This window comes from Molothrus aeneus, chromosome 13 (genome assembly GCF_037042795.1).
Source record: "Molothrus aeneus isolate 106 chromosome 13, BPBGC_Maene_1.0, whole genome shotgun sequence".
In the NCBI taxonomy this organism is placed as follows: domain Eukaryota; kingdom Metazoa; phylum Chordata; class Aves; order Passeriformes; family Icteridae; genus Molothrus; species Molothrus aeneus.
In genome coordinates, this window is record NC_089658.1 from 14,372,332 (window position 1) to 14,383,492 (window position 11,161).

At 42.6% G+C, this 11,161-nt stretch overlaps 1 protein-coding gene across 1 annotated transcript in view; it reads left to right on the forward strand.

The window, feature by feature from the left end:
• SLCO3A1 (solute carrier organic anion transporter family member 3A1) overlaps window positions 1-8,018 on the forward strand; it is a 132,007-nt gene extending 123,989 nt beyond the window's left edge. Inside the window, exons 9-10 of the mRNA XM_066558618.1 lie at window positions 2,111-2,175; window positions 6,551-8,018. Of these exons, the coding sequence (XP_066414715.1) occupies window positions 2,111-2,175; window positions 6,551-6,930 (445 nt within the window). The 3' untranslated portion in view covers window positions 6,931-8,018. The remainder of the gene's footprint in view (window positions 1-2,110; window positions 2,176-6,550) is intronic.
• Window positions 8,019-11,161: the final 3,143 nt, after the last annotated feature.

Consider the following 11,161-nt stretch of genomic DNA (forward strand, 5'->3'; position numbering starts at 1 on the left):
CAATCCAGCTAGTAGGGAGGTTACAGCTGCATCAGGAGAGGGGCAGAATTGCCATCCCGTGTTCTCAGCATGTAATGGCCTAGAGAGAGGCTTAGGCTCACCTTTTGAGATCATCTGGAGACCACAGAAACCACGGAAAAATTTAAAGCTAGCTTTGGTGAGTACCTCCCTGACTGGAGTTTAACTTCTCTCACCCTGGAGCAAGTCCAAGAACATAAGGAGCTTGGAAGTCTGAAGGACATGTCTGACTTAAACCAATGTGAATAGGTGGGCAAAAGTAGCTTATTCAAATAACTGACCTTGTGTTATTTCCAGACATATGGAACACTTCACCTTATGATATACATATATATCTAAGCCCACATTTATCCAAAATTACTTAGCTGTCCAAGCTGTCACTTACTGAGACTAATAACCAGAGGCATAAATAGCAGATCCATTCTGCTGCCTGGAAAATTCCAATAAAATTCAATCAATAAGGTCTGTATTAGAAACACACTCTTGAGTGGATTTTGGACAGAACAGCTCTGTGAGGGCATGTCTCCCTGCAGGATACAAAATGAGATATTCCACCTACTAGTTCATTTCTCTCTTTGCATCTCCAGTAGCTAAAGGGAAATCAAATTTCCTCATGATAAATATTGTGACAAAAGCAATTTGGAGTTTGAAGAGTTCTTGTTCAAGGAAGCTGCCAGCACCTTTAGGATACAACATGGAGACATCTTAGTGTTGCCTTCAAATGAGATAAGCCAGGAAGAAGAATACCAGGGAATAAGAAAAGCAAAGGGAAGATGAAACATACTTAGTTCAGAGCTGTAGGAAATAAACAGTTCACACATCCAGATTTGTAACTTCACTCAGAATCACTGATAGCTGACAAAATGTACCAAATGTACAGCAGAGAGCTCTGAGCCAGATAAGCACCTTGTGCTCTCTTGCAACTGCCATTTTCCATTGCTTAAAGAAAGTTGTGGCATATGAATGTGTCCTTGGTGTCCAGAGCAGTGACAAGTGACACTGGCAGCTCCCATGGTTATTTAAAAATGGACTCGGTGTCTACAAATTAAATGTAGACTTGTCTTAGCAAGTCATTTGGTCACTGCTGTAGTCAGTGAGAAAAGGAGATGTCTCCAAGTGACAATTTTTACTCCAGCCTAAGGTATGGGGATTGACTTTGGTCTTAAATATAGAAAAGTGGATGGAAAGACACCACCACCAGTTAAAAGTCCACTGTGAATATTCCATGTGATAATCTCTTTTTTCATTAAAATAAACTTTTAATGCTCTGTTTCCCTCATTTCTCACCCAACTGTAGAATCCTATTTGAGCCAACCCATTAACCATTGGAACATTTGTCCAAGGTCATATAATTCCCAGCATAAAAGCTTTAGATATTTAGTGTGGGGGGTCTGCCTGGAAACTGCTGAAATTCATCCCGAGGTCACAGCTTCACACAGAAGTCATGGTGTGGTATTACATGGCCCATGAATGTGTGAGAGGAGGACAGGTGATCAGAAGGATCTTCTCCTAACTTAAAAGCTCTCACTGATTCTGTTTTATCAGTTTTGGCTGATGCCCCTTCCATGTATTTATACTGAGAACCACCCCTGCCATGAGTGTTTTTTTAAAGCACCTTTGAAGGATAACTCTTAATGCAATAGTGGTTGTGTTCATAGCACAAGACACTGCAAACTGCATGAAAACCAGTGTTGAGCACTTCCTCACTGAATCACCAGGCTGACTGAACCTTTTGGTCCACCATTCTCCCTCCCTCTCTTGTTCCCAGTAGTCTGGGGAGTTTCAGAACCAAAAGTTTTCTCTCCCTCCAGTTCTCAACATCTGGAGCCTTGAAAACTTGATGGGGAGCTTATAAACATCCATTGTCAACATTAGCTGTTGTTATTAATGACTTGGCTAATTCCTGAACCTGTCACCAATGCAATTACTTTTGGGGCTGTAGGCAGTTCAGGAGAAGGCAGAAGAAAAGCCCCATTAATGACTTTTTGAAGAGGTGCTGGTGGCATCCTGGCTGACAGCACAGCATGGCCACGGGGTGTGTTAATCAAAGCAGAACAACAGGAATTGATTTCTCTCTCCCTCCTCCCTGCAGGACTGTGAGCCCTGAACTCAAGTCTTACGCTCTGGGGGTGCTTTTCCTGCTGCTGCGGTTGCTAGGTAGGTACAAAAGTTGTGTGTGCTTCTCTCCCACCCTTTGCTCCCTCTTTTTAACCTGCAGAAGTTGATTTCTGCTCCTTGCAGTGCTGTCCTTGTCGTGAGAGGGGTCTGGCACACTGGGCTCCAAGCCCTCTCCATGAGGGATGTCACATCAAGGCTCCTGAAGCACTTTTCCTGCCATTTGTGTTGTGCTAATGGAAGAAAATGCAGTGTTGCATGAGCAATGGCTGTTTCTCCCATGGTCCCACACAACCAGTTTCTCTTCTGTGGCTGTTAATAACGTGTCAGCAGCTTGCAGAATTACTGCTGCACTGCATAGGGCTGAAGTAGAGGGATATGGATTTTCACCCTCCTTTGAGGGACAGGACCTGTGTTACATGGTGAGTTTGCCCTTTCCTTTGGGTGTCTCAGAAATGAAACCAGGAAAATGAGACAAGCTGAGTCCTTGTTTCCTCCTGTGGGTTAATATCCCATTAAAATGCTTATGGCTCCTCCTCTGCACCAGTATGTTCTCCTCATGTATGAATTAAAGGGAACATACCAGGCTGCTGCTTGTTTCTGGCTGGTTTTTTTACCTTCTGGAAGAGGTGGCTCCTATTTTAAAGCTCTTCTATTTCAGCTCATTAGTCTCAGTGGTTCAGGGCAAAATCCTCTGATCCATCATTGTGTGGGACCATCTCATGCCCAGGGTTTCTGCATGTTGTGGGAGGGGAACTTATTTTTTTAGCAGGGCACTGAGAGCACCTTCCCTGCATGGCTCCCTTGGTCCCAAAGGAATGAGCTGGAGACTAAAGTGCCATTTCTTAGGCTGTAACAAGGCACTGGGAAGTACAGGACTGAAAATCCAGCAGTATCAGACATCGCTTTGAATAAGTGACTTCATTTTTTACTTATTGTTTTAATACCTTAATCCCCATAAGCTGAACAGGAAATTGTGCTCCCAGACCAGTTTACAGTAAAGCCAATTAGATGTCCATTGGTTTTGGTGAAGTAACTGTAGCCATACAAAAAGCTCCCTCAGGTTAAGTTACCCAGGGCTCAGATAACTCAAAGGGAAGTTTCAGGTCAGCTCTGGTTCAAGCCTTGCAAACACAGCATTTTCTTTAGCTGCTGGTGCTGCTGGTGGGTTTTGGCCTGACTTCAGCTGTGACTGGCTGAATATGGAGTCTCAGCAGACAAGTGTGCAAGGAGGATGGCTGTGGGCTGTTGTTTCCAAAAGAAAAATACTTAAGGGGAGGGATTTTTATCTTTTCTTTTTTCCATTCAAAAGAGAGAAGCCTCCTGAGATAGCAGCATCCTGAATTCCTCTAAAACTAGGCTCAGACATGTATGCTTAAGTTGAACAGATTTCTTTTTTTTCACTTCAGTAAAGAAGCCATAGTGAGAATTTAAATTCAAATCTTTATATGTTGCTCTGTCATTAAGGGATTCCCATGAAATAAGACAATACATCCTGAATCATATCAGCAATGTAGCTGGAACGCACAGAAAATGAAGAGAAAGATACTTTTCTGTATGAGCAAGGGTATCCAAATTGTGCCTCTATCACCTGAGGTTTGAGAATAGCTTTACTGATTTATTTTAAAAGCTTTTCAGTTCACCTTTAAGCTTTGACTTAAGAAGACAGCGATAATAGCTGCTTCTTACACCAAAGGAGAGAATTAAATGCAAGAGGTATGAGACCCGAAGGTGCAATCCTAGCTAATAGATTTCAGTAAGACAGAAGCACCTTTTTTTATGCAGCCCTACAGTTTCTGCTATGAAATATATATAAATATATAGAGAGAGCAGAAATTTTTGCAACATTTTGCAGTAAGAGGTAGAACATGATTGACTCTCTTTAATATTCACTGTAATAACATGAAGCATGACTGAATTCTCCCGGTATCCTCCTGCATATATTGTCTCATTTCATAGGAATTCTGCTGTGAGAGGGCAGCCTAACAGTGTCTTCATTTAAAAAGCATTACTGCAGTTTCCCAGAGAAGAGAGTAAAGCAGTGCCATTGGAGCCAAAGGTTTGGAATGGATTTGTCTGGAGTGGCAAAAAATTTCAGACCTTTAAGATCCTGGATGCATTTTTTCTGGGTGGTGTTCACCATGCATCCTGGAAGAGCCTCTGCTTACCAGGGCACTTCCTTAGATTTTTCTCCTCCAAGCTCATGTTGTTTGCCTCTTATTCTAACATGACAAAACCCCACAGTGTTTCACTCTCAGGAGGAGTTTCTGATGTGCAGTGCAACTGCTCAGCTCCCTTGTCTCAGGGGTTCTGAGCACCAACTTGCTCCTGTGAGTCTCTCATCCTCTCCTCTGCTAAAAACAGCCTGAAATACTCACTGGTTGCTAAAGGGTTTTCCACATGCCTGCATTCACATGGGAGTAGCTTTGGAGTTCAAGGGAAACAGGTCCTACCTCAAGTCTTATGAGGAGCACTTTCCAGGCCAAATTGTGGTGGACTCCAGGCTGGAGCCAGCAGGTGGGGATGGCAGCTCTCCCTGAAGTTCAGCCTGCACATCTCCAAAGCTTTGTGTCAGCATCTCTCAGCATGTTAACAAGCGGGGACTCACACCTCAAAATTATGATCCAAATGTGGTTGTCTGTTAAAACAGGAAGAATGTGGCTCCTCAGTCACTGCCAGATCTGGATATTACCCCTGAGGTGCCATCCAGCAGCAGTAGTCAGCAGCACAGCCTCTTGCTTCTTTGTGGCAGGAGTCCAACTGAATTTTTTAAATCCAGGTTGAGTGTGTGGTTGTTCACAGGTTTCAGCTAAAAAAGTGTCTTTGAACTTAGAAACAGAACCAGCCCAGCCTGGATTTTCCAGTCATTGAAATGATGAACACAGAGCTGGTGCTGATATTTTTTTCCAGAACATAGATAGGTTTTTAGATATGATGACTGGAACGAGTATTTCTAACAAACAGATTGTCTTGCTTTTTTATCATCTGGTTTTACTTACTACATTTGTGCTATTAATGACTGGTTCAAATGAGAACCAAAAGCCCATATAACCTCTCTTAATTCCTGCATTTACCAACATAGAAGGAAGATCAAACAAAATCTGCAGAGCTCCAGTCATCAAGAAAATAAAATAAAGAGATCTCAGTTACCACAGAGAACAGTGAAGACAACCAATTTATTTGTAGTCTTAGGATACATGTCATGAATGTCACTACTTTGCTCGTGACAAGCTGAAGGAAGGTATCTTTTTTAAGCCTGGAAATCCAGGTTAATGATGAAACTGGATCCAAGATTAAACACTTTCCTGTCTAAAAACTGCACTCCTTGTGTCTGCTGTCACAGGTATTTATAGAGTCTCAGGCATCAGAGCACCTACGGATGCATTGATACTGTCAGGGGGGTGTTGTGCCTGCCTGCTGTTGGATTTCGGTAGATGCAATGCTCTCCTTTGCTCACTGTCTTAGCCCACAGCAGTGACTTTATCCATCAGGGCTTTTTTCAGGGTTTATCTGCTTCTAGCCTCTGCCCATAAATACAGCAGAAGGTAGAGAAATGGTTACATTATGTAGAATGTTCACATTTTCTTCCCAGTGCTGCGCAGGCTGGCTGGGAGCGCAGAGCTGGAGTGTGGATGTCCTAATCACCATCAGGCTAATGGGAAATGGGGGGTTGCTGCAGTGTCCCTGCAGGATGAGGGAAAGTAGACAAGAAAAACATTTCTTTTATTAGTTAAATGAGATTGGAGTGATTACTTTGCTTGAAGATTGCAGCTCTTCTGCAAACTATGATTGAGAAACACTCATCAGTAGTTAGCTGCAGTGGCTGTGGGAGAATCCTGCTGTGATATTTCATTTAATGGCACTCTAAAATTTTCCCTTCTTTTCTGATGGCATCTTTGACATCTATTAGGGGCTATTGTTTCTTTTCCTTAGATGCAGAGAAAACCTTTTGCTATGTTTTGATATCAGAGTACAGTCCAAAACTGGATCTCAGTGTCGAGGCTGATTTTAGGTGCTGAACTGGAATGCTATGAGATCCTTCAGGGCAACACTCTAAAGTGCAGAATTGCCAGTTTCTAGAGGGTGAGCTGCAAGGCTGTCCTCCTCTTTCATTTATCCCTCCACTTAGTCTCATTAGGCAAACAAGAAGCTTAATAAAAGCCACTCAGACTTGAATAAGATTCTTGCTGCATGTTGATATCAGCAGGTATCTCTTCCACAGACGTTAAGTCCAAGCTAAAAGCTCATCCACAAACTTCATTCAGGTTGATTTAGAACTTCAAAAATGAAAATCACAGGCTGCAGCTGGGACTATTAGCCTTGATAAAGCACCCTCTTTCCACTCACTGCAGTCACGTCCTCTCTCTCTTTATCACAGGGATCATAGAAGCATGATTTGTCTCTCTTATTTTGGCAGGTTTTATCCCACCTCCGCTGATCTTCGGGGCTGGGATTGACTCCACGTGTCTGTTCTGGAGCACGTTCTGTGGGGAGCAAGGAGCCTGTGCACTGTATGACAACGTGGTCTACAGATACCTGTATGTCAGCATTGCCATCGCCCTCAAGTCCTTTGCATTCATCCTGTACACAACCACCTGGCAGTGCTTGAGGAAAAACTATAAAAGATACATCAAGAACCACGAAGGTGGTCTCAGCACTAGTGAGTTTTTTGCCTCTACTCTCACCCTAGACAATCTGGGGCGGGACTCGGTGCCCCAAAATCAACCACATAGGACAAAATTTATCTATAACCTTGAAGATCATGAGTGGTGTGAAAATATGGAGTCTGTTTTATAGTGACTGTGGAGGAGTGAACTATATTAATAATACAAGGGTCCTTTTTAATAAAAACAAGGAGAGAGCACGAATGGAAGAAGAAACAACTGCAAAACAGCAACGGCAACACAGGAAACTTTTGTCTTTTTCTCAAAGTCACACCCAGCCAGGATTCTTGGGAACAGAGTCTTTTGATGGGATCACTTGTGACATCCTGCAGGGTGATGGAGAAAGCAGGGAGCCCTTGTGGCTGGGCACCAGCCCCTTTGGTGACAGCACGAGCTTCCAAGAGGGCACCTGCAGAGGTTCAGCGGAGAGTTTGGCACGAGGTGTAGAGAAAGCAAGGTGATGACAGCAAGCTGATAACAGCAGGGTGATAACAGCAAGGTGATAACAGCAATAGGTTCTTTCCCAGTTGAGATGGGGTGTGTGGAGCCCTGCAGGGCTGGCCAGGCTGGGTGCTGCTCCACCCTGCTGCGTCCACAATGGCAAAGAGGGAGCGGTGCTGGAGCCCTTCCACCAGTCACACTCTGTCACCAGCCACGAGCCCAGGATGAATTCCTTGAAAGCTGCTGGAAACCTTCCCAGTGGCCAGCGATGCTGTCAGGGGTATCCAAGTCCTTCCAGGCCTGGCTTATTCACAGATTGCAGCTCCTGTGGCTGTCTGTGAATAACCAGGCTCAGATCTCAAACCCAGTAGAGTTCAAGGCGTTTGCTCACACTTGCCAAACGTGCTGTCATTTTTAAAGGGGGATGAGTTCCAAATACTTATCTGTGTAGTCCTTTAATAAGATGGTTTTTTTGGAATTATTTTCGAGTATGTGTTAACCCTTAAATCGCTGACACTTTTCCATGAGGAGGATTTATTTATGCTAGTTTGGGGAAGGATCCTGTTTAATTCACCCAAATGTAATGTGACTCAAGGGGTTTGTTTAATCCTCTGCATTTTTTATCCATACGCCTTCATTCTAATATGCTACCAAGCCAATGAAGACACATAATATGTTTTTAAAGAAGAGAATGAATGCACTGTGTCTCTATAAAAACAATTGTCTGTTGGAGAATTATAGATAATATGATGATTTACATAATATAGTTTTTTCATATTCTATGTGACTCAGTGAATACATATATATGTGGAGAGGCTGTTGATGTTCTCTCCAGTTTTTAAAGATATATATATATATATAATTTGCAATCTAGAAATTGTGTGGTGGATGTTTTCTTTAAAGTGTGTGTGTGTGCGTGTGCGTGTGTGTGTGTGTACAAGATGAGAGGAATACCGACCTTAATCCTTCAGCCCTCACAACTGGTATTTTATTTTTCACCTGAGAAATTCCACTGACTTTCAGTGGGAGCCATGTGAGGAGGATGGAATAATCTCTCCTGTATGCCACATTTTGTTTGTACATGTGGGAATAGTGTCCCTCTGGAAGGCTGGGTTATGGGAGCAGAGGTTGGCCAACATTGAGCAGCTCAAACTTCCATTCAGCTCCCCACAAAGCATCCATGCAGGAGCAGATTTGGCTTGGCTCCTGCAGTGCAGTCTTACCTAAACCTGCAAAAACCATGGGGAAATTTTCGTCTGATTACAAGAAACGTGGGGGTCAGGCTTATTTTGTATGCACACTTTTGTTTTCCAAAACATTCCTGCTGGGAAGCAATGCAAATTGGTGGCATTTGATGAGTTCTTTTCCCAGGAAGCAGACTTGTTTCCGATGGACTAAATGTCAGAAGGGCTTTAAGGGTTAGCACCATAATTAAGAGTTCCTTTTTTGTGTGTGAATTTCGAAGCTGTTGTGAACTTGAGGATGTTTAGAGGAGTAACCTGGCATGTTGAGTCAAATGCTGGATGTCACTTCCATGCAGGTGGCAGAGGGGCTGATCTTCCCCAAGTCCTTGTCCATTGCTGCAGTGGACACCCCAGAGCTGGCACAATTACACAGGGTGGATAACTTGTCACTCATGTTCAGCACATTTTTAGCACACTTTTCTCTTATCCAGCTTTGCAACATGGGTGTGGAGTATCAAACTGCTTCCACTTGATTGAATTTATATGTGTGCTTGCAGCTTATGCACAGAATTACATGTTCAGCAACAATAAGGGCAGGAAAAAAGGGTGTATCAAATAAACTCCATTGTGCCAAATACTCAACAAATATTGTAATTGCAGATATTTAATTCTTGGGTTTCAGCCATGTTAAGGATCACTCAATTGATGAAGGAGATTAAGAAAAAAAAATTAAGCTATGCAGTGCCATTGTTATGTTGGGTGGTAAATGATGCTTTTTAGACCATTATGTTGGTTTAGTATATCCTACCTGCTAAAATAGAGAAACTGCATCCATAAAACAATGAATTCAGAAAAGGCACAGGGTGCATAACTGTCTCATAAAATATATATAATTGTCAAGAATAAGCCTTTGAAATCATTCTGTACAGTTCTCTTCATTCTGCAGATTTATTACTTAGACTGCTGTCTTTCCAAATGTTAGCTCATAATTTTATACTATACACACACTTTCAGACTCCAAAACAAATGTCACACAATAGAACCTTTCTAAAAGCCTGCTTGCTTGAAATTTCATAACCCCTTTCACAATTTCATGATTTTCCCCTCTGAAATTCCAAGGTGAAGGAGAATAGCATGCTGATTGATATGATGTAAAACAAACTCCCAGTGTTCATGAGCTGTGGTTTGTTGCTGCAGTCAAAAGTCTCCCTTGACCGGAGTTATAGAAACAGGATTCCAGGGCACATAACATTTTCATTTTTGTTTTTCTTTACTTTTTTCATTTGATCTCTTCTTGTATTATGTGTGGGAGATGCAGTTGAATGGGGTTACTTATGTTATTTTTAAGCTGTAACTTGAAATTCCTGCATGATTGTTTTTTATTTCTTTTGATAATGGAACTCTTGAAAATCTCTTCCCCCATCCCACTCTTTTCTTTTTTTTTTTTTCCCCTAGGGTTAGGTCTGATGCCTGCATCGTGAAGGGCTTTGCTGTCAGTGCTTTGGTACAGATTTAAGAACAGATCCTTAGTTGAAAGAAAATACACAGACCAAACCCTTCATCCACACCAGCAGGCATTTGGGGTTTTTTTTCTGATTTCAGAACCACAAGCCATTTTTGCCTGCAACCCAGTTTTTGTTACAGAATAACAAAAGAAGAGTGTCAGACATCCTCCTTCTTCCCAAACTGTGTTATGGGCCTTGACCTGTCAGCACTTCACCTCCATCCTGCAACTGCCTTAACCATGCAGGAAACTCAAAAAAACAAGGATGGAGTTAGAAAAACACCCATTAACAGGAACAGGGGCATGCTCTGAGCCATGTGGTCCAGATCCAGTGGTGGAAATTGTTTCTTCATATTCAAGGGCATTGAAATTGAGGGGTTTATTGAGGTCTCAGTCTCAGCAGAAATGTTCTTTTGGCGTTTCAAAGCACTGTGTTCACCATGTGGCTGTCTGCTAAGGAATGGGATGTTTGGAAAAACAAACTACTTGAGATTCTCTGGGATTGACCAGTTGCCTTGCATGACTTCAGGTTGGGGTTTCCTTTCCCTTGCTCAGATCCCACCTTGGAATAGCCCCAGTGGGATCAAAAGGGGACCCCAATTGGTGCAGATGACACTGGAATTGTTTTCTTTGCACCCTTGTTAACAAGGTGATGCATTTCCAGAACATTCTTTTAATGCCTATAGAAATCATCCATTTTTCTGACTTCACCCAGCACATCTTCGATGTAGAGTGGGATTGAAAAGTCCATCACTTGAATCAGCACTTGAATATCACAAACCTTCTATTCTTGGCAGGTCAGCTCAATAACAGGGACCTCCCTCTGCCATTTCCCTCTGAGATGCACTGAACTCCTTGGTGCTGCTGCTCTTCATCATGGTTGGGTCTCACCTTGCTCAGAAGGTGAGAAGGGAAAGATGCAGAGAGGAATTAGCTTCCATTATCTGACTTAGCTACACTTCAAAGTGCTTCCAAATTGAACTGATGGTCTGCAGACATTTGGAAAGTGATTGGAGTATTTCCAAATGGCTGAGATGCATTTACTTCTTTTGCCTTGCAAAAAAAAAAAAAAATTAAAAATTAAGGGAATGAATGTGATTTGAACCCCCTCCTATCCCCATCAGAGTTTTATGTTCATCACATGCAGTGGAGGCAATGTGCTTAAGGTTCACCTTTGTGTCTCAGACAGACTGACATTTTTCCTCAGTAAATGAGGTTTTGGGACACAGAAAGGC